Consider the following 25,157-nt stretch of genomic DNA (forward strand, 5'->3'; position numbering starts at 1 on the left):
GTCCCATGACTAACACTACACCGGTATTCTTTAGGACAAAGAAACAAAAACTCGCCTATGTCCTAAATAATACCTGGGTGCCTTCTTCCCAGCAATGACCTCTCCATCCAGAATACAGAGAGAAATAACTTCCCAACATTATTCGTTCATCCCCATGTATTGACCTGGCCTACCAAGGACATCATGGTCATGCTTCCGACAAAGGGAAATATCAACCTGCCTCCAGCGTTCATCTTCTCTGATCACATGTGTGATATAGCCTCAAATGCAACAAGATAGAGTCCCCAGTCAGTAAGCCCATTGCTGCCACCAAATATACAGACCAAGTCTGCTCTTCTGTATATGAGAACATACAGCATAACTCCTTTCACAATCCAACTTAGTACCACCCATACAGGCATTCGACCACTATTTTGGATTAGTGTAAGCAACGTATTTTGGCAAAATCTTACTGAGCGGTGACGCTAACTCATCAGGCCACTGCCCCTCATACAGAGACAGTACAATCAGCTTGATGTTGGCTGATATTTCCACCTGCCACAGAGTGCGCGCCAGAGCCAATGACAGGTTTCTGTCCTCCCTACCAACCTCTTAACATGGTTGACAAAATCCGGAGCCACTCTGACCTGAGTGCTTCTGTGATTTCATTGAATGTTATCAAGGATACCACCAATCTCCCGGGGTAACAAAGTCACGCTCCTTCTCTGAAGCTATGGCTGTGAGTTTGTTCCTCAGGAGGCTGATGTCCCCTCCATTAACAACACCCATCCCAGCTATTGTTCCCCCCCAATATAGTGCTGAATACATCCCTCCTCTTTCGGGTTACTCCTCAGAAATAAGCATTCTGCATGGACCTCATTCTCATCTTTGGGAGTAAGTCACTGGTACAATAACCGCACCTGATTCAGTGTATACTCAGCACATATAGGGTGATAGGTTTTTGTCAACCACCATGAGATGTTGCAGCACCATGTGGTGAAGTCCTACGGTACCCTGGTAGCCAGCGTTTGTTCCCTTTATTTTAACGGAGCATGCTCCTATGCGTATTTACTGGCATTATCTGTGCAGGGTTTCAACCTCTCAGGTGAGACACCAACCGGGAGTATCTTCCTCATGTCTAGTTCTGGTGTCCCGCATGTCCTGTAACCGAAAGCTTCTCTCTAGGACCGCTAGGATTGAGACACCACCCCTACGAGGAAGTTTTCCCCCATTGATGTGTCACCTGGCACCCTTTAGTCTGATCCACAGCTACCTTATTATGCATAAGCGCCAGTATGCCTCCTGGGTACCTGCACCATATTAACTCCGTTACACCAATACATGTAATACATTAAAACCTTTCTTCTTTCAATTCCTCCTTCCAACAAAAACAACACATATTTTACATTTTCATGTTTTGACGGATTGGATGTGTCAATTCTTCCCCAACCTCCAACCCATTGCACATGTATAAATAACATGTTTGCATTCATCAGGAGAGACTTCAGCAAAAATATTTCACAAGTTCTCTTGCTAGGCACAGTCTTTCAGATTCAGCATTAGCACCAAATTGTCCATACGAAAAAAAACAGGTATTAATCTGAATCTTTCAGTTTTCCTTCTCTCCTGATGTGTATTGGAACTAATTTATGGTATGGTGTGGCACAGACAAACTGCCAACCAGATGATCATCTGTCATCCATCTTCCAGAAGCCTCTCCAATTCTCGCTCCACTTGGATTCTGGAAGTGAAAAACAAGAGCAGTATCAAATTCTTATCCACAATATCTGATCGCTTACCATGTTTACTTATAGTTCCCTCCTTGGAGCCCAGGACCTCAGTATTCCTGGCTTCTGCAACTCTGACCAAACTATCCAAACAACCATGACCTCTTTAGGCTACACCCACTGTAAAATGGATCCCCATGGTATGATCAAAACTTTTAAAACTGAACGTCAGTGTTGCTTCTCAAAAACTTCAAATTTTAAAAATTAAAAACAATGCATCTATCTGTACCTTTACGATGTATGCGCTACCCCTTTTCAGGTGACTGGTTCTAACTGAGGGCATTGTCAATTCCCCCCCTTTCAGGTGGATTAGACCTACTACTTTTCCACCTGAATAAAAATATAACTAACATAGAGGACTAAATCAATATCAACAAAAAATTTTTTTAGAAGAAAAATAAATAAAAAAATAAAATAAAAAAATAAAATAAAAATGAAAGTAAAAATATTTTTTTTTTTTTAAAAAAAATTAAAAATCTGGCCATGATCACACAAACAACATGACATGACAACCATCATAAAACAATGACAAACACTCAACTTTTAGTTAACACCATCCATGGACTTTTCTCCTGCAAAGAGTGCTTATTCCAATCTGAAATACAATTAGTTAATGGGGAAAACAAAAACAAAGCATATGTATCATCACAACATTTTAGCTTCATTTGTAACTCTTTTTAGTACTATTTATTTTTCATTGTTTGCAAACAATTACTAACTAATGAGCTCATGGTACCATGTGATAATCGATTATGCATTTACAATAACCTAACCCATGTTCTGCTATATTTTCCCATTGTTCTCACTTTGAGAGACCTGCAAACAAATGCAAATGTCTGTATACGAACCAGTTTAACTCCTTCCTGGTCTCTGGAAAAAGGAACACACAAGTGATTACACACAATTCTTATGTTAATCAGCAGTATTGGATACTCAGGAAAAGTTTACAAAGACTGACAAATAAGAGAAGAGTAAAGAAACACAAGATTAAAAAACTCATAACAGAAACATCTTTTAACCACACAAAAGAAAAACCACAATACCAATTCAGGGGTTTATCCCTAAAAGTACAAAACAAAAAAAAATGTATATATATATCCAGGTCCTCTATCATATTCTGAACTTGAAACTTACATCAAACCTTTTTCATAGCCGGGAAACATTGACCAGAATATTCTTACCATGCTTGCAGCTCACTAAGTTCTGCTAACATTGTTTCCCCCAGTGCTATATTTGAGTAACCATGCGTCTATCTCCATTTTGACTCTACACAACTGTCCTACATATTGCTTTTTAGTTTCTAGACCCCGCATTTGCGTTTTACACAGGAAATGGGTTTGATTACTATTGGTTCCGTGCTGTGGATGGCTACCCCACCTGGCTGAATAACACACATGATGCCTTGGGGTCGTTTTCGGGTATAATTTCCTTTTGATATCATTATTCGCCGCCCGACAATATTTTGAAGTGTGACCCCCCCTTTTACACAAAAAACATTTTAGTTCTGGTTTCCCTGCATAGGCCATTTTTTTAGCATATGGCGCTGGAAATCCACATTGCTGGATAATATTACTGCGATTGGAATGCACAGACTTTACACTTTCGTTGTCTGAGGAGTCATCCGAAGTGTCAACTCCTGAGTCAATTTCAAGTGCAGTTATCCCACCTTTATTTGCTTCTTCCACATCGATTCCCATCACATTACTATCATTTGCAGTGATAATAGCATACGGGTTTTCTTCATGTTTCACTTCTAGCTTTTCTATACACTGAGCATGTGTGGAGGGTACCTCCACTATTGCACACTTGGAGGATAATTCCATTATGGCTGCTTGTGCCTTAAGCCTTGTGATAACCTGCAAATTCTCAGCCTCCCTTTGATTCAAAGAGGCAATGCAACTTTCTCTCAATTTACACGTTTGTTCTAATTCATCTAATCTCTGTTGCAATACACATTTCTCAGCCACTAATTGTTTAATCCGACTACAAGCATCCGCATCAGCCTTTTCAATCCTGATTGATATATCACTTACCTGTTCCATCACTTTTTCTCTATCAGCAAACCATTCTAATTCTTTTGTTCCGCAATTTCTTTCATTCTCATTAACATGCATAAGGCATTGGCCATTCTCTGTTTCCTGCCTTTTTTTGATGTATTAAATATGCGACTGTTATGTGCATCACATTGTTTTAAAAGTTCGTTAAACTGATATGTTAATTTACCTTTGTGAGTAATTTGAAATCTAATCCCACCATGCTTGCTAACGAAACCTTCAATGGCTTCCATTGATATGCTAATTAGCCTATCCAAACCAACTGGTTGAGCAATCTTGCTTAGACAAAAGAAAACAGATAACAAATGGACAACAAAAAAAAAAAAAAATACGAACCGTTTAAATTTCCATTGACTTGTGGTTCTACAGCATACAAGACACAAGGCACACTCTTAATCAATGCCTTGGTCTTGGACCAGAGCTATTTCACTCTCACGTGTGTAGAAATAAAAACCTATACTTCTCCCACTTTTTCCTCAAAGATGTATGGTAATTCCTGCCACTCTCTAACCAACACTGTGCATTAGCAATACACTAAACAATCAGATACCAAGCACACAACGACATAGAGGAAGCTGTTTAGAAGCTAGCTTTGACCTGTAGTCCCACTCCAAAAAAAAAAAAACAACAACAACAAATACAAATCCGTTTACCCACGAATTTCTGTAGGAGAACACACTCTTATTCAATGCTCTTCTACCCGATAGCAGGTCATAGGGAATTTCTATTGGGACAGACCGCTTTTTCACAATCACGTGGATATTTCCACTTTTCCCTCAAAATTGTATGATTTATCCTGTCAATCTGCGGTTATATCACATAACCAGGGATGATCAGTCCCTTATCTCGCCAGTGCGCCAATTTGCCCTCTGGTTACAGTTTCTGCAGCAAACACAACAATAACGTATATATATATATATATATATATATCAGTCACAATTCTCACCAGGTTTTACGCGTCTGTTCTACCAGTGGAATATCTCCCAGAATCCTCCTGCTCATCCAAGCGTGGTTTCAGAATTCGCGAGCCAGCGCTAATCTTGTCCACACTAAAGATGACTTCCAGTTCTGGGTGGCTTTGAGCATCTGTGCTTACAGGGACTCAAACAAAAATACCTTAGATTTTTGTGGATTCTGTGTAAAAATACGTTTTACACGCCTTCTGGGGTGCCAAATGAAGTAACTGATCAATACACTCTATTCTTATTATTATCAGTTATGTATTCCTTTGTTTAGTCCCTATAGTTTAGCTATCAATCAATATGCCAAGCACATGTTATTGTTACTATCACAATGCTACCACCCGTGGCTATGAAATCAATACATATTTAAGGTCAATTAAATCTCATTTATTTCCCAAGGAAATAAGGAAAATGTGCATCAAGTATCAATAAAAGTTACAATAATATACATAGCATACAATCACAGTGCAATCTAGGCCATACTTATCCGACCTTCGCAGCCACACCTCATGACTGGGTCTCCTGATGGAATACAGAGGGACAGAGAGAGAGCTCAGGTCACAACCCTTTTTGTCAAACATACCTCAGCCATACCACACCCTACTGCCAGTCCCATTTGGTTTGGACCAATCAGTGTTCACATGACAGCCCTCCTAATATTACTGACTGTTCTGCCATATTTGGCTTTGTGGCCAGTCCCATCTGATGTGCCCTGGGCCGTCTTTGTCATCAATCTCTTTGAAGCTTGTGTGCACCATTTGGGCTGAAGGTAACTCCTTTGATATGCAGATTCTGCCACATTCCTCTACACATTCTAAACATGTGTCATGCAAACATCAACATGGCTGAGTTCGGCTGTACAAACAGCGGTGTAGATGTATAATAATAATTCCTGTCTGATTCCAACACATGGGGCACTGGCTGTCATACCTGAACAGCAGATCACTGCAATACAACACTGGATGTGCTGTGGAAATTAGTAAAAGTACCATCTCAGAGTAGAGGAGGGATGCAGTAAAATTCCTCTTTAACCACTTCTTGTCTGGCTGTTGCACATAATCAGCAAGACAGGTGCTTCCTGGGTACGGGTGGATGTGCCTCATATATCCTCTTGCATTTGCTGCTCGTGTGCACTCACAGTGGATCACAGATCGGGGTGCAGGGCCAATTTCATTGGACCAGTGACAGCAATGACACTTGCAAAAAAAGGCTGCATGATGCAGCCTCTAAACCTTTGAACAGAGAGTTTCCTAATGTGCCTGATGTTGTAGTGAACATAATCACACCCCACTGAGCAGTGCAGTATCATTATGCTAACGTATTGCTGTGCCCAGTGATCATAGACACTGGCTGGCTGCACTGATGACACTGTATGCCAGTGCAGCCAGCCAGTGTCTCTGATCACAAGTCACAGCAGTGTCATATCACCATCGTGAAAACTGCACTGCTCTGGCGACTTTGCTCTCTATATATTTTTTTAACACCCTGTCACTTTATCAGAAGAGAGAAGTTTTTTTTCTGCATTATTTACAGTGTAATAATTCTTTTGATTTAACCAGTTCCTGACCAGCGCACACCGATGTACGTCGGCAGAATGACACGGGCAGGCATATTGGCGTACAGGTACGTCCAATCTTTAATGTCGCCCTGCCATCGTGAGCGCGCCGGCGGCGGTGCGCTCGCCTGCTGGTCGGGACCCCCGTGAGTCCGGTCGCGGGTCCCGCGGACTCGATCGCCGCGGGCGTACCCGCAATAGTCTCACGGGGCGGCTGAACGGAGAGATGCCATTGTAAACAGCATCTCCCCGTTCTGCCTAGCAACAAGCGACGCTGATCTCTGCTCCATGTGATTGGAGCAGAGATCAGTGTTCACTAAATGAAAGCCCAGCCCTTAACAGTTAGTAACACACCCCTAGGAACACTTAACCCCTACATTGCCACCCACTGGTTAACCCCATCACTGCCAGTGTCATTTACACAGGAATCAGTGCATTTGTATAGCAGTGATTGCTGTATAAATAACAATGGTCCCAAAAATGTGTCAAAAATTTCCGATGTGTCCGCCATAATGTTGCAGTCACAATAAAAATCACTAATCGCCGCCATTACTAGTAAAATTTTTTTTTATAAAAATGCCATAAAACTATCCCCTAATTTATAAACGCTATAACTTTTGCGCAAACCAATCAATAATCGCTTATTGCGATTTTTTTTTACCAAAAATATGTAGAAGAATACGTATCGGGCTAAACTGAGGGAAAAATTTTTTTTTTTATATATTTTTGGGGGATATTTATTATAACAAAAAGTAAAAAATAATGCATTTTTTTTAAAAATTGACACTCTATTTTTGTTTATAGCGCAAAAAATAAAAACCGCAGGGGTGATCAAAAACCACCAAAAGAAAGCTCTATTTGTGGGGAAAAAAAGGACGTCAATTTTGTTTGGGAGCCACGTCGCACGACCGCGCAATTGTCAGTTAAAGCGACGCAGTGCCGAATCGCAAAAAGTGGTCTGGTCTTTGGCCAGCAAAATGGTCCGGGGCTGAAGTGGTTAAAGTCCAATTATGCATTGTACACTGCATTATTGAGCAAACTGTATTTCTATATTGATATCTCAGTTCCACTTTATGCTTTTAGATGTCCATATTGTTACATATCCAATATATTTATATATTTTTATACTTTTTGTATTTTTCTGACTATCCTGTTCATGGTCTCTTGTCCCTACTATCCGTTGGGGCATTCTCCTATTTCCATTAAAGATAACCATCCTCACCTGATCTGTTTGCTTGTAATTAGTGTATACAAGGTCAATGCATTTCAGGACTCCTGACAGACCCTTGCATCTTTCATCCAGTGCTGCACTGAAGTTTCTGTATTCTGAGTCATGGAGAAAGCAAAATAATTGTCAAAGGACCTACGGGAAAAGGTAGTTGGACTGTATAAAACAGGAAAGGGATAAAAAAAAGATATCTAAGGAATTGAGAATACCAATCATCAAATTTTTATCAAGAAGTGGAAAATGAGGGATTCTGTTGAAACCAAACCACAGTCGGGTAGACCAACTAAAATTTCAGCTGCCGGGAAAATTATTCGGGATGCAAAGAAAAACCCACAAATAACTTCAGATGAAATACAGGACTCTTTGAAAACATGCGGTGCGGCTGTTTCAAGATGCACAATAAGAAGGCACTTGAAGAAAGATGGGCTGCATGGTCGAGTCGCCAGAAGAAAGCCATTACTATGCAAATGCCACAAAGTATCCCACTTATAATATGCCAAACGGAACAGAGACAAGCCTCAAACCTTCTGGCACAAAGTCATTTGGAGTGATGAGACCAGAATTGAGCTTTTTGCCCACAACCATAAACGCTATATTTGGAGAGGAGTCAACAAGGCTTATGATGAAAGGTACACCATTCCTACTGTGAAACACGGAGGTGGGTTGTTGATGTTTTGTGGATGTGTGAGCTACAAAGGCACAGGAAACTTGGTCAAAATTGATGGCAAGATGAATGCAGTATGGTATCAAAAAATACTGGAGGAAAATTTGCATTCATCAGCCAGGAAGCTGCGCATTGGGCGTACTGGACATTCCAACATGACAATGATCCAAAACACAAGACCAAGTCGACCTGTCATTGGCTACAACAGCATAAAGTGAAGGTTCTGGAGTGGCCATCTCAGTCTCCTGACCTCAATATCATTGAGCCACTCTGGGGAGATTTCAAACGTTCAGTTCATACAAGACGCCCAAGAATTCACAGGAACTGGAGGCTTTTTGCCAAGAGGAATGGGCAGCTTTACCATCTGAGAAGATAAAGAGCCTCATCCACAAATAACTTCAAGCTGTCATTGATGTTAAAGGGGGCAATACACAGTATTAAGAACTGGGGTATATAAACTGTTGATCAGGGTCATTAGTTTCTGTTGTCATTATGATTTAAAGAGTAAACACAGTTGATTGATAATAAATGGCTTCAGCCAAACACTAACCATGAGTGAAAGAAATGTTTTTATGTTGTCATTCATATTCTCTGAAAAATGGGCAAGAAATTATAAATTCTGCAAATTTATGAGCATAACCGTATAAGGGTTTATATTAAATTGACATTCATTTTCAATGTGCTGTCAATTAGGGTTGCACTGATATCAGTATTGGTGACGATACTAAGCATATACATGAGTACTCATGCACATGCTGCGATACCTTAAAAGCAAATAACTTTGTGGTGCGATTTAAACCCATACAAACTTAATGAACCCAAAATCACACTACAAAGAATTGCATGTGATTTCAACAGGAATGCAGTGATTCCTGTCTGAATAAAATGCAGTTTTCCCCACTGCTCTGGGTTCACACAGGAACTGTGCGGGAAACCACATGCGATTTGGATAGGAATTGCACTGCATTCCTTTTTAAACTGCATGAGATTCTTCACCCCACAAAAGTATCAGTAATCGTTATTGGCGAGTACTTAACCACACATCAGTTAGAGGTGCACCGTATGAAAACCGAAACGGAAAATAATAGCTTTTAAAAAATGTATATAATTGTATTATATTCGACTTTTTAATTAATGTCATAAATTTTAATGAATATGAATTTATTGTCGTTCATTATCGGCACCTTTAGTGGAAGAAAAGCTCAAGAATAAAGAACCACTTTTAATTTTATGTATGTCTTCACACTGGTCTGTTGCGCTTCTGTTGCAGTGTTAAAAATCCTGCTTGTTAATCAACCTTTTGCAAAAATACTAATAAAATAGAAATTTACAAAAAAATAAATAAATAAAAACCATGCTTGCTGCATTTTTGGTCATATAAAAAAAAAAAAAACACACACCTCCTTGTTAAAAAGGCATTGAAAATGCAGCAAGAATGCATCAATAACGCACCCATGTTACGTTTTTTATGCCGTCTTTGAATCACGTGACCTATGAAAAACACACCATAAGCACAGGAAAATGATGGCTAAATCACGTGCGTTTCAGTGCCATTATTGGCACCTTTTTCTCTTATTGGAAAAATGCATATATATCACCATTTTTGGCCAAAATTTCAGTGCTTTTCTATTATCACTACTCATACTTTCTGATTAAAAAAAAACGATATGGGTACAACCCTACTGTCAACGCAGCAGAATGGACCAAAAGCAGACATGCAGCATTTTGTTTGACACAGCATGTGCGAACGCTCAGTACCGTGATACCATGCGTCATGGTGTGCTGCAGTGCATGTGAGTGAGAATTACATTGCCCTAGTGCAGTGCTTCTCAACTCCAATCCTCAAGGTGCCCCAACAGGTCATGTTTTCAGTCTCTCCATTATTTTGCACAGGTGATTTGATCAGTTTCTCTGCCTTAGCGATTACCACAGCTGTTTCATCTGAGGGCAATCCTGAAAACATGACCTGTTGGGACACTTTGAGGACTGATGTTGAGAAACAATGCCCTAGTGCATTGGAGTGCCATCCAAAATAAATGGCAATGCAACAAGCTAATGCACGTGATGCCAAAGTATACCTGATTTATGGCAACTCAATTTGATGTCTGACTTGACGCATGTATGTTATGCAATGCCGAGGGACAGAAAAGTGTGAATAGGCTCTTTCAGATTTGTTACCCACCCCATCTTGTAACTGGACTGTGAAGGGGGAGGGGGGTTGACTGATGAATTCATCTCTCTGTCATTCTGCTCTCTCTCTGTTCTGTACATTTCAACTCAACTGTTTGGCTCTTGGGGCTTTCTCTCCCAGTTTGAGCTCTGCTTTTAATCTTTTGGCATTTGAAGGTGGCTACTTCTCTTGAAAACATAGGCAGTTTTAGCTGCCATTTATCCTGAGTCTACGGCTCTATAGAAGATCATTGCTCTCTGTTATAGCTTTCTGCTTGAAGGATAATAGGAAATTCAGGGTGAATGCTGATGTGAGCAGTCTCCCGGGGAGAAGATGCAGAGCTCTGACTCCTAATGCTGACGTCATTCTCACTGATAACTAGAGCCCTGCAGTGTTGCCTGAGGAGCCATAAAAATGGCCAGCGGCTACTTTAGAGGTAATGGACCACAAGTGTGTTGGGCTTTACTATAAATTCTCTTCTTGTTTACATTTCCTCCAGAGAGGATTTTTCCAGCTGTGAAATATGATAGAGAAGTAAAATTATTATTAATTTATTATTAACATAAAGCTTTTGCCTTTAATGTAATCCTTTCATGCCTAAGCCTATTTGTTGCTTACAAATGACATTGAACCCCCAAACATTCTATATATTATTAGCAGAGACCCTAGAGATTAAAATGGTGATAGTTGCAATATTTTATGTCACGTGGTATTTGCTCAGCGGTCTTTCAAACGCAATTTTTTTAATAAAAAATAAAATAAACAGTAAAGTTTTCGTTACGCCAAGTAAATAGATACCTTACTTGTCATGCTTTTAAATTGCGCACACTAGTATAATGGCGACAAATTACGATACCTAAAAATCTGCATAGGCAACGTGTTAAAGAACGTAACAGTTACCAGGTTAGAGATACAGAGGAGGTCTTTTACTAGAATTATTGCTCTTGAACATGTGTGATGTGAACACAGTTTACACATGCGGGCGCCAAATTACACGTGGTTTCTTTGCTGTGCAAGATCACGGAGACGGGCGCTTTAATTATTAATTTTTTTTGTAAACATCCCTTGTAACAGTAATAGGTGGTGACAGATACTCTTTATGGTGGGATCCGGGGTCTAAAAGACCCCAAATCTCTCCTTTGTACTTCAAAGTATTCAGATCGTAAACCGGAAGGGACGACGTGGCGCCGCTTCTGTGTTTTTACATAGGAGACTGAAACAAAGCCACTTACGGCTTTGTTCCGGTCTCAACCTAGCCGGCGGAGGTGCCAGATCGTGGATCGGGTCTCCCGGTGTGATTGGAGGCCCGTGAAGAGCAACAGAAGGTGGTGGTGGGGGGGGGGTGTGTCCCCTCCCGCTCCTTTTGGATAACAGCCGAGCGTCTTTTAGCTGCATCGGTAGTTATCCCTAAAGAGCCGACTGCTCGCTCTAAAAAAAGAGTACTGCAGGCATCACCCTGGTATAACCCCTTCAAGCCAAAGTCACATATGACATGTAGTGTTTTTATGTGTAATTTGGAGTTATTGTACTTTTGCACCTTTTTTGTCATCCTTTGCATTTTGTAGGATTTTTTCACAAATTTTTTGAGTATTTTTTATATACAACATATACACTTTGGACCTTCCTGTATTTTTTATTTCTTTTTTCGGTACTATTTTTTCGGTACTATTTGTATCGGCTAAACACTACTATTATTATTATTTTTTTTTCAGCACATATATCCTCACCTGTTCTTTTGTATTTTGGTCACACATGTGGTACACTTATCTTAGTTTTTGCACTATTGTATTATTTTGCACATGCTTATTTTTGCACATTATTTAATACATTTTTTGCATTTTGCACATTTGGTCTTCCTTAGTGTACCATAATCGTAGGTGTACATCTTCCACATATTGCACAACTGTCTAGATGATACACTGATATTGTACTGGAGCATCTCTGTCTAGATAGGGCCCTTCACAATTCACAAGGCTAAATGTTGATAGGCGTCACTATCTAACTAGATATTTATACATCTTTATATATCTTTTATTTCTTATTTTTGATTACTTCCTTATATTGGTGTTTTTTGAGTTTGGTTTTACATTCGGTTTTCAATGGGTGGCAGTTTTTGATCATGGCTCTATATGTGATAATACATGGAGCCTGATCTCTTTAACCTTATTCGTATATCTAGAGAGGTATGCTGGCCTACATACTGAGTAGAGAGCAGTAGACAACCTAACTAGGCCTGAGAGCATAGAATAGTAATATAGGAACCCCTATCCTGGCCCATTTATACATATAGAGTGACCACCTCTGCTTGTAGGCACTGTTATGTGGCAGTTTTCTCCTTTTTCTCATTTATGGAATACTAGCAACTAGGAGCTACTAATAGCCTAGAGCGTTCTAATAATCCATGACTATCTGTCTATAAATTCACCCCTTACAGGTAGCGCCTCATTATATAGTTTTATAACGGTAACTCAAATAACTCATTACAACCAAGGGATGCAGAATACCATCTCTGAATACACAACACACAGTAGCAGAAGACCACACCAAGTGCCACTCCTGTCAGCTAAGAACAGGAAACTGAGGCTACAGTTCACACATGCTTATCAAATTTGGACAATAGAAGATTGGAAAAACATTGGTCTGAAGAGTCTCGATTTCAGCTTCAACATTCAGATGGTAGGGTCAGAATTTGGTGTAAACAACATGAAAGCATGGATCCATCCTGCCATGTATCAACAGTTACGTGGTGGTTGTGCAATGGTGTGGGGGATTTTTTCTTGGCACACTTTGGGCCCCTTAGTACCAATTGAGCATCGTTTACTCAGATAGGCTGTGGTGTTTATTGTTGCTGGCCATGTCCATCCCTTTATGACTACAGTGTACTCATCTTCTGATGGCTCCTTCCAGCAGGATAATGCACCATGTCACAAAGCTCCAATCATCTCACCACTGGGTTCTTGAACATGACAAGGAGGTTGCTGTACTCCAATGGCCTCCACACTCACCAGATCTCAATCCAATAAAGCACCTTTGGGATGTGGTGCAAATCTGCAGCAACTGCATGGTGCACTATGGACCAAAATCTCTGAGGAATGTTTCCAACACCTTGTTGAATCTCTGCCACAAAGAATTAATGCAGTTCTGAAGGCAAAACTTGGTACTAGCAAGGTGTACCTAAAATGGCTGGTGAGTGTATCACACCACCTGTTATTCCCGTAGTGACATCTGCCCATCTGTGGCCAGGTAAACTCTGAGCCCTGCTGTGCAATTAATTACAGGAAGCCAATACAAAAACATATTACAGATACTTATACTGTTTATTGATATTATATAATAAATAAAAAAGCTTAAAAAGAAGTCTCTTTCATTTTTATTATTACGGTATATTGTTTTGTGTTCCCCAAGGGACAAAGTACATGAAGTACTTTGTCTCATCTTCATGTGTCCTAAGGCCAGCCATAGACTGCAAATTTCTTTCCCTTATCAGCACAGACAGTGCTGACAAGGGAATCCCTCCTGCCAAGGCATTGTATTCTGAGAAGACAGTGATTATTGCTAGTGGCTATAGAAGCTACTAATGATAATCACAAATAAAATCCAGCAGGATGGTTCTACCTAAGTTGATCAATGGATCAACTTGGTACATTCGGCTTGCCCATACCCAGTTCAAATCTCGGCTGGTTCCTGCTGAACTGGCTGAGATTCAAACCGTCTGTGGCCGGCTTAAAATAGTTGTAAACCCCAGTCATGAAATCTGAACTAAGCACATATATCTGTAGTGTTTACTTGTCTCTCTCCAAAGCTCTAAGTGTATTTTCTCTTTGGCACTTCCTTCCTCTGCAGCATGAGTCACATCTGAGAAGTTTTCCCACCACATGAGATAAAATTTGTGACGAGGAGGGAGATAAGCACACAGGTTGTCTATTCAGAACACAGCTCTGCATGTTCCTTCATTCCTCTGGGGTCCCCTTTTTCCCCATCAGCTTGCACACAGTGTATAGGAGCTCTTATCTGCAGCTCTCCATCCCCTCCTCTATACTACTCACAAATATGGAAAGATTTAATCACAGTTGTGATCTTTTAAAGGGGTGTAGTAAAGCGAAGACTGTAGATAAACAAGAAAAACGTATGTAGGAGTATTTGTTTCACCTCTGTGTATCATCTGAGGTAGACCTGCACAATTCAAGGTAAAATGAGAATCACGATTTTGCTTAGAATTTCTCTATCTCTCGGCGCTGACCAATGTTGATAAACATTTACCGGCTTTTTCTTTTGACAGAGAACGTGGAAATGCCGGATTCAAATCGGGAGGGGGGTTGAATTGAGATCATGATTGTTTAATAATTAATCGTGCAGCTCTAATCTGAGGCTATTCACTTCACTGTCCTTGAAAAAAGTATTCATACCCCTTAAAATTTTGCGCATATTGTCATGTTACAATCAAAAACATAAATGTATTTTTTTTTTTGAGCTTGTATGTGATAGACCAACAAAAAGTGGCACATAATTGTAAAGTGAAAGAATAATGATGCATGGTTTTCAAACTTTTTTACTCATAAATATGTGAAAAGCGTGGCGTGCATTTGTATTTAGCTATTTTCAGATGATGGATTGATCGATTCGTAAGATGTTCATTGCTTGGGATATTTTTTTTTATAACCTAGCCCTGCTTTAAACTTCTCCACAACTTTATCCCTGACTTCTCTGGTGTGTTCCTTGGCCTTTATGATGCTGTTTATTGACTAAGGTTCTCTAACAAACCTCTGAGGGGCTTCACAGAACAGCTGTATTTATACTGAGATTAAATTGCACACAGGTGGACTCTATTTACAAATTAGGTGACTTCTGAAGGCAATTGGTTCCACTAGATCAGATTTCCCCTGCCGCTGCAGACGGATCTGGTAAGCGGCGGAAGGCACCGGATTGCGGTGGGAGGGGGGGCCTTCTCCCGCCACCGATTAAAGTAATCTTGCTGCAAATCCGCCGCAGAGACCACTTTTATCTTGTACTTGACTCCCAGCTGAACATGGCGATACCGGTGTTATGGCAACTAGCTATCCGTCCTCAAAGTAGGGACGTATATCGGCGTGCGGCGGTTAAGTGAAGTGGTTAAGGTTAGCTTTGACTGCAGACAGGACAGTCCTCCCTCCACAGCTGTTTCACAACAAAGGAGATGGCTGCTTTGACAGGTGACACTTTCTCCATCTCTAGGTATTTGCCTACTGGATACTAACATTTATAGGTAAAGTTGATCCCGGGAACATTTGACTGCCTCTTGGGTAATCAGGAAATATTTTATTCCCCTGCTGGAGCAAATTGGCTCATGCTTTGTTTTGTTTTTTTGCCTTCCTCTGGATTAACTGTGGGTATAGGATTGTGTGTATAGGATTGCATACATTTTTTCCCCCCTTCTATTGGTTGAACTGGATGGGCTTGTGCCTTTTTATAACTAGACTAGGTAACTGGTCTGGAACATTTTAGCTGTTCCCCTGCATTCCTTGTGAGACGCTTTCCTTCAGGCAATGCTTGGAGACAGAGAAAAGTACCATTTGTCAAAGCAGCCGTCTCCTTGCTAGCTGTGTTTTAGGACAACCATGGAGGGAGTCGGTGTGCTCTGTCCTCCTTAGACAGCACATAGGAGATACGAAGTACTGCAGTACATGTACTTTGTGCCCTGGTGAACAAAACACATTATTAAAGAGGGAAGAAAGATCTCTTTAAGTAATAAATGTTATATTTGTCTTGAGACCAGCTTTAAACTCTTTACTTTTTTTTAGCGGGTTCTGATTACTGTGACCACCTACATACTGTTATACTAACTTATCCTCATCTCACATCTAATCTGCCAGAGTACCGCTGATGACTGATAAGATGTCAGCTTGACACAGCTGTTGGATTTCATGGCGAGTTATAGCTGAGTCTCCCTCTGTGAATAAGCATAAAGAGTTTTGTATTTTCCAAGGGGGGCCTATTTATTCTTCTCGCATGTTTTTGGATTGTGGTTAAAAAATAGCATTTGGAGGGAAGCTTTGGGAGAACATAGGAGACCTTTTTGCAGAAACCACATAGGAATTGAGGACCTAGAAATGTCATTTACCTTTGTCTATGTTTTGTTACTGAGCTAAGTTTTTAAATAGATTAGTGTAAGTGTAGTGTTGCATAGAAAAGACTAAAGTTGAAGTCCCCTTAAATCCGCAGTTGACTTTTGACTCCCAGGTACTGGTGTGCTGGGTCGGTGCTAAGTTATCTATATTATTAGGGTCGATGTACAGGCCACCAAAGTCTGTTGGAAGAGAGATTTGGAGTTGAGAGGAGACAATGTTGAGACTTCTAATGCCCTCTTTGTAAAGCTTTTGTGTGGGGTTTTGTAGTGAAACAAAGTGCAACTCTCTTTTCGATCCTATTAATGACATGTCCTACCGCCAGCACCTCCTTGTTGGTCCATAACATATTTAGCCCCCTGGCTAATAGGCTAAACCCCTACTGTGCATGCTCTCACCTTGTGGCTTGCTACAAGTTAGTGTAAAGTCCTAAAGTGGTAGTAAATGCTATTTATTTTTACCTACAGGTAATCTTAAAATAAAGCTTACCTTTAGGTAAAATTAATATCTCCTAAACATGCATTGTTTAGGTAATATTCTAGTGAGCAGTAGCCAGTGGCACTCTGAAGGAATGGCATACCCGTGCTGTTCCTTCAGAGCTGTGTGCCATGCCCAAACCTCCCACATGCATGCTTGGGAGTGACGACATTGTAGCTCTGCCATTCAAGCAATGGCAACCCGCAAACCAAGAAAGGAAGACCGAGCGAAGATGGAAGCCTCTGCAGCAGTTACTGCGTTATGCTGGAGGGCTTTGTTTCAAGGTAAGTCTCTCATAATGTGCGAATATGTAGTGCATATTAGCACATTATATTGCATTGCAGGAGTGTTTTTTTTTTGTTTTTTGGTGCAAACGCTTACCACTGCTTTAAGCAGTTTACACATACTGCATATGTGCAAATGTGTGCGACTAAACCCCTTGTTTTTAACTTGAACTGTTAGACAGGGTCAATCTGATTTTGTGACTGGTAAGTGAGCTGGGAATTTTTTATTTATTTTTTTAATGTACATTGCCCTTGCTTATGCTCCTTGCTGCAAAGGCCAATTATAGTTTGGAATGGGTGCCATCTGTTTGTAATGTCTACGTTTCAGTAGGGACCTCCCAACATTCTATCAATCTATGGGCCAGCTGATTGTATCCAAGTTGATCCATCAATTGATTTTGGTACAACCAGCATGTGAGTTTTTTTGCTTGCAATTATTGCCAGTGTCTATAGCCGCTAGCTGTATTCACTTTGTTCTCCTGGCAGGGACAGCTCCCCCCCATTGGGAAATTACAGTGGCTCTGTTGGGAGTCTGTTGATGGGGGAATCGAGTGGTTTATTACAGGAAAAATAATCACAGAATCTATGGTCTGCTTTTGTGATTACTTGGGGAGTGGAGATCCTTCCCCCTGCCTATAGCAGACTGATGACATCATCTCACGCTAGGAAAAGTCACCCACAAATTAAAATTTTTGCTGTATATTGTGACATGTCTGGAAATTATTAGTGCAGACTTGTAAAGTTACTAAAAGCTCCACTTTCCTTTCCAGGTGGATTACACTGGTGGATTTGAACCGTTCAATACTCTTCGTTTTAGCCAGAATTTTGTGGACAGGACAGCCAATCCTAAAGATATAATACATTTCTTCAGACACAAGGAGCAGAAAGATAAGAAAGGTCAGTTTATTTGTCCGATTATTGATTTGTACAGTGCCTTGCGAAAGTATTTTGGCCCCCTTGAACTTTTCAACCTTTTGCCACATTTCAGGCTTCAAACATAAAGATATAACATTTTTATTTTTTGTGAAGAATCACCAACAAGTGGGACACAATTGTGAAGTGGAATGAAATCTATTGGATTTTTGAAACTTTTTTAACTAATAAAAAAATGAAAAGTGGGACGTGCAAAATTATTCGGCCCCCTTGCGTTAATACTTTGTAGAGCCACCTTTTGCTCCGAATACAGCTGCAAGTCGCTTGGGGTATGTCTCTATCAGTTTTGCACATCGAGAGACTGAAATTCTTGCCCATTCTTCCTTGCAAAACAGCTCGAGCTCAGTGAGGTTGGATGGAGAGTGTTTGTGAACAGCAGTTTTCAGCTCTTTCCACAGATTCTCGATTGGATTCAGGTCTGGACTTTGACTTGGCCATTCTAACACCTGGATACGTTTATTTGTGAACCATTCCTTTGTAGATTTTGCTGTATGTTTGGGATCATTGTCTTGTTGGAAGATAAATCTCCGTCCCAGTTTCAGGTCTTTTGCAGACTCCAACAGGTTTTCATCCAGAATGGTCCTGTATTTGGCTGCATCCATCTTCCCCTCAATTTTAACCATCTTCCCTGTCCCTGCTGAAGAAAAGCAGGCCCAAACCATGATGCTGCCACCACCATGTTTGACAGTGGGGATGGTGTGTTGAGGGTGATGAGCTGTGTTGCTTTTACGCCAAACATATCGTTTTGCATTGTGGGCAAAAAGTTCGATTTTGGTTTCATCTGACCAGAGCACCTTCTTCCACATGTTTGGTGTGTCTCCCAGGTGGCTTGTGGCAAACTTTAGACGAGACTTTTTATGGATATCTTTAAGAAATGGCTTTCTTCTTGCCACTCTTCCATAAAGGCCAGATTTGTGCAGTGTACGACTGATTGTTGTCCTATGGACACTCTCCCACCTCAGCTGTAGTTCTCTGCAGTTCATCCAGAGTGATCATGGCTTGGCTGCATCTCTGATCAGTCTTCTCCTTTTCTGAGCTGAAAGTTTAGAGGGACGGCCAGTTCTTGGTAGATTTGCAGTGGTCTGATACTCCTTCCATTTCAAAATGATTGCTTGCACAGTGCTCCTTGGGATGTTTAAAGCTTGGGAAATCTTTTTGTACCCAAATCCGGCTTTAAACTTCTCCACAACAGTATTACGGACCTGCCTGGTGTGTTCCTTGGTCTTCATGATGCTCTCTGCGCTTTCAACAGAACCCTGAGACTATCACAGAGCAGGTGCATTTATACAGAGACTTGATTACACACAGGTGGATTCTATTTATCACCATCAGTCATTTAGGACAACATTGGATCATTCAGAGATCCTCGCTGAACTTCTGGAGTGAGTTTGCTGCACTGAAAGTAAAGGGGCTGAATAATTTTGCACGCACCACTTTTCAGTTTTTTATTTGCTAAAAAAGTTTAAAATATCCAATAGATTTCGTTCCACTTCACAATTGTGTCCCACTTGTTGGTGATTCTTCACAAAAAATTAAATTTTTATATCTTTATGTTTGAAGCCTGAAATGTGGCAAAAGGTTGAAAAGTTCAAGGGGGCCGAATACTTTCGCAAGGCACTGTAAGTAAAAACCGCTTTCGATATTCTTGTATTAACAAATACTCCACCTACAACAACTCCTGATTCTGTTGCTCTGACGTTTGGTTGAAATTAAAGAGGTGTTCCCATTATAAAAAAAAAAAATACCGCAGCTGCTGACTTTTAATAATCGGACACTGACCTGTCCCAGGGTCCAGCGATGCGGGGGATTGAAGCCCTGCTTGTCTTGCCCTCCGTTCGACGGCAAGGGCCTTATAGTCGTGGGCACCCGGCTGTGGCTTTACAGCCGTGCACCCACTGCGCTTACGCGTGTAGTGCTCTGCGCCGTGATTGGCTGCGCAATCATCTTGGACCTTTCACGTGTCCCAGATGATTGACAAGAGGGAGGGAGCAGAGTTGAGCCCTTCTTGCGCGTGAGGGGAATTGACGTCAAGAGCCCAGGCACTGAAGGAGGCAGACTACAAGGGACCCCCTAGCAACAGCCATTTCGAGGTAAGTAAAAAAAAAAAAAATTTCCAAATGTTTTTTTTTCTTTTTTTTTAGGCACATTCATGCAATTTTTTGGGGTGGAACACCACGTTAAGGTTAGGTTCTCTTGTAGATAGCTGATCTCTAAGCCTAATGCAGCTATATGAAGACATTTTAGACAATGTGCCCTTCCAGTGCTGTGGTAACAGTTTGGTAAAGGGGCTTTTCTGTTTCATCGTGACTGTGTCCCTATTCACAAAGGCAGCTCCATAAAGACATGGTTTGATGAGTTTGCTGTGGAGATACTTAAGTGGATTGCAGAGGACCCTGAACCAAAGCCTACTGAACACCTTGGGGATGAATTTGAAATGCCAGCTGCGAGCCTTGTCTTCTCCTTCATCATCAGTACTTTGTTACAGTTGCTCGTTTGGCAGAATGGCCACAAATTTCCACAGACACATCCCATAATCTTGTTGAATGTCTACCCAGATTTCCATGGTTTTGGCTTCCCTTGATATTGAAGAGACTTACCTTGAAATTAAGCCCTCCTGTCAGCGATGCAGAGGCTTCCATCTTCTGACACAATTGTGTTCTGGGAATGCGACAGGGAGTTCCTGTATCCAGAACACAGAGCTGTAATACTGTATGTAGTTGATGCTATACAGCGCTGACAGCTAGCACATTCTTTTAGTGAAAGAAGCAGTTTGTTTGGCCCAGCTTTGCCAAATTAACTATTTAACCACTTCCCGCCTGGCCTTTAGGAAAATGATAGCCAGGTGGACGTCCTATGACACCCTCCCGGAAGGCACCTTGTGCATGTCTCAGGGGCCACGCTGCAGCATGATCAGTCACCCGCTGTGTACACTGGACACAGAGGATGGCTGATCAGGGTATCAGCTGCTGCCGGTACCATGTGATCACTGCGACCAATCACAGCAAATCACATGACAATTGTACACAATGGACGGCTTTCATTCCTGTCATACATTGTGTACTATTGTGTTGATCTCTGTGATTGGCCACAGTGATTACATGATACAGGGCCAATCACAGCCCATATGTACCATGTGATTAGATGTGACCAATCACAGCTAACCACAATAGTAAATACTAAATGAATAAATTATATACAGTAAAAATGTTTTTTTTTTTTTACCAGTGAAATTCATTGGTATAAGCAGTAATAAAGTGTAAAAAATAAAATAAAAAAATCCTGATCACTTCCCTACCTTTTACTATGGTAACACTGTATTGCTCTGGTCACAGTGTGTTACAAAAAAATGCTGTACTGCACTGGTGACAGTATGTAAAAAAAAAAAAAAAGTGTAAACAAATAATGCATTCTGTATGCAGGCCAACTAATCTCCTGGCCAATAAATCGATTATGAAAATAGTTAACTATTTTCATAATCAATTAGTTGTCGATTAACTGATTAGTTGTTTCGGCCCTAGACTAAAGTAACACAACCCTGGAATTGGGTATTAAAACTGGTCACACAATGAAATGCAAAAGCCCAATCCTTGAAAAGAATACTGTTTTGTTTTTTAAATAATTCCCTGAAGGTGCTTTTGTAATATCGTATCTCTTTGTTTGACCTTGCAATTGTTTTCAGTTTTTATTCATCTCCTGGATATGTTTTCAGTTGTATGTATTTCCTGGTTTCTTGGTGTTTTCAAATTATTTATAATTGAAACATAAAATCCGCTGAATGATATTGCTTTGCATGTGCGTGTGGGCGCCAGGTGTTGTTTTGATGTATGGATTGTAGCTGTTTGATGCGACATTAGCTCTGCGTCTCCTTAGCACATGTAATATCCCTATCCCCTTGATAAATGGAGCTCAGGCAAAGTGTTGTTTTCAATGACTCTATGTCTAGCTGGGATGTTAACACATTCTGTGCTTTTTTTTTTATGTCATAAACGTCTCAATTTTCTTTGCAGATAACATTGAAATAAATTTTGGGAAATTTGAAGGCAGGCAGTCCTCAGAAGTCGCTACACTGAGGGTGGAAGATCTGGTAAAACAATATTTTCAGACAGCTGAGAAGGTAAATGTGATGTATTTTATATATACACAACTTTTTAGGCAGGTGTGAAAAAATACTGCAAGACAAGAATGCTTTCAGAAATAGAAGTGTTGATTATTTTTTATCAGTTCACAAAATGGAAAGTAAATGAATAGAAGAAAAATCCAAATTAAATCAATATCTGTCCTTCAAAACAGCATCAGTTCTTCTAGGTACACTTGTACACAGTTTTTGAAGGAACTCGGCATGTAGGTTGTTCCAAACCTCTTGGAGAACTAACCACGGATCTTCTGTGGATGAAGGCTGCCTCAGATCTTTCTGTCTCCATGCAATCCCAGACAGACTCAATGATGTTGAGATCAGGGCTCTGTGGGGGCCAAACCATCACTTCCAGGACTCCTCATTCTTTACACTGAAGATAGTTTTTAACCACTTGGCCTCTGAGCACTTAAACCCCCTTCCTAACCAGACTAATTTTCTGCTTTCAGTGTTCTCACATTGTGAATGACAATTAGTCATGCAACACTGTACCCATATGACAGTTTGTCCCTTTTTTCACAAAAATAGAGATGTCTTTTGCTGATATTTAATCCCTGCTGGGTTTTTTATTTTTTGCGCTGTAAATGAAAAATGACCGAAAATTTTGTAAAAAAAAAATGAATTTTTCTTAATTTCTGTTATACAATTTAGCAAATTAGTAATTTTTCTTCATAAATTTTTGCCAAAATTTATACTGCTACATATCTTTTGTAAAAATAACCCAAATAAGTGCATATTATTTGGTCTTTGTGAAAGTTATAGAGTCTACAAGCTCATTTCTTGAGACCCTAACAAGCCAGGACAGTACAAATACCCCCCCCCCCCAAATGACCCCATTTTAGAAAGCAAACATTCCAAGGTATGTAGTAAGAGGCATGGTGAGTTTTTTGAAGTGGTGATTTTTTCCCACAATTCTTTGCAAAATTAAGATTTTTATTTTATTAATTTTTTTGACAAAGTTATTTCTTACACACAGCATATGTATGCCACAAATTACACCCTAAAATATATTCTACTACTTCTCCTGAGTATGGTGATACCACATGTGGGAGACTTTTACACAGCCTAGCCACATACAGATGGCCAACATGCAAGAAGCACCATCAGGCGTTCTAGGAGCATATATTACACATTTAATTTCTAGACTACCTCTTACACTTTTGAAGGCCTTGGAGCACCAGGACAATGGAAACTCACACCCATTTTGGAAAGTAAACACCCCAACGTATATTCTATGAGGCATAGTGAGTCTTTTAACATGTCATTTTTTTTGCACAAGTTTTTGGAAAAAAAGTTGTCCATTTATAAGATATTTCTAGCACATAGCATGTACATAGCAAAAATTACACCCCCAAATATATTCTGCTACTCTTCCGGAGTATGGCGGTACCACGCATGAGACTTTTACACAGCCTAGGCACATACAGAGGACCAACATGCAGGGAGCACATACATTTCAAATCTAATTTGACTACCTATTACACTTTTGATGATCACTGTAGTGACATGGATGAGCACTGTAGTGGCATGGATGAGCACAGATGTATGAATGTGGCACGAATGAGCATTAATGTATGAATGTGGCACGGATGAGCACTGATGTGGTACGGATGATCACTGATGTGGCATGGATGAGCCATGGATGGAACATGGATGAGCCAGGGATGGAGCATGAATGTGGATGGATGGATTAACCAGGTGTGGAGCATGAACGAGGATGGATGGAGCATGGATGAGCATGATTGTGGATGCATGAGCCAGGGGTGGATGAGCCAGGGATGGAGCATGAATGTGGATGGATGTGCCAGGGATAGAGCATGGATGAGCATGAATGTGGATGCATGAACCAGGGATGGAGCATGGATGAGCATGAATGTGGATGGATGAGCCAGGGGTGGATGGGTAGATGGGCCAGGGATGGAGCATGGATGTGCATGAATGTGGATGGATGAGCCAGGGGTGGATGGGTGGATGAGCCAGGGATGGAGCATGAATGAGGTTCAGCAATCACAGAGAATCTTTGAATAGGGTGAATGCATGGGGATGCTTTTGGGCTGGCTACCATGTGAACATTCTCCGGCCATGAATGTCCCTCGTATAAAGACCTCTACTGGTGAGATACTTACAGACTCGGGACCCATTACAGATTGCTTCGTGGCCTTTTATGCTGAACTGTATACCTCAAAATTTAATTACTCCCAGGACAACCTAGACATGTACTTAACTTCCGTTGACTGCTTGGTCCTGACTGACGAATATAAAGCTCACTTGGATTCCCCGATCACCCTTAAAGAGGTTCAAATTGCCATTTCCTCCCTCCAGACTGGGAAAAAAACGGGACCGGATGGTTTTCCAGTGGAATTCTTTAAGAAATACATGGAAGAGTTAGCTCCCAGGTTACACTCAATGTTGGTGCATTCACTGAGGGACGACTGTTTGCCTGTGACTGTCGGATGCAGTGGTCGTGGTAGTACCTAAACTGGGAAAAGACTTAGAACTATGCGCCTCATATCATCCTATCTCATTATTTAATGTGGATGCCAAGTTACTCATAATTCTGGCCCAACGATTGAATACGCTCATCACCGCCCTAGTACACTCTGATCAGTCTGGCTTTATGCCGGGTAGGGGGACTAACATAAATATTAGACGATTATTCACTCATATGGATATGTCAAAGGGGATTCCCTTGGGGTAGTCGCCTCGCTCGATACTGAAAAAGCATTTGATTCTGTCGAATGGTAATACCTCTGGAAAGTATTGGAGTGTTTTGGGTTTGGGACCAAGTTCATAGATGGATAAAACAGCTATACCGCAGTTCCGTGGCTAAA

The 25,157-nt window shown here is 40.7% G+C and overlaps 1 protein-coding gene across 2 annotated transcripts in view; it reads left to right on the forward strand.

Moving 5' to 3' along the window:
* Positions 1 to 25,157, forward strand: part of MRE11 (MRE11 double strand break repair nuclease) — a 594,456-nt gene that overhangs the window by 269,734 nt on the left and 299,565 nt on the right. For both annotated transcript variants that reach the window (XM_077484966.1, XM_077484967.1), the window contains exons 11-12: positions 18,032 to 18,158; positions 22,202 to 22,308. In XM_077484966.1, coding sequence (XP_077341092.1) covers positions 18,032 to 18,158; positions 22,202 to 22,308 — 234 coding nt within the window. The remainder of the gene's footprint in view (positions 1 to 18,031; positions 18,159 to 22,201; positions 22,309 to 25,157) is intronic.

The sequence above is a fragment of the Lithobates pipiens genome, unplaced genomic scaffold (assembly GCF_037356315.1).
Source record: "Lithobates pipiens isolate NorthernLeopardFrog02 unplaced genomic scaffold, aLitPip1_a1.2 Scaffold_17, whole genome shotgun sequence".
NCBI classification, from domain to species: Eukaryota; Metazoa; Chordata; class Amphibia; order Anura; family Ranidae; genus Lithobates; species Lithobates pipiens.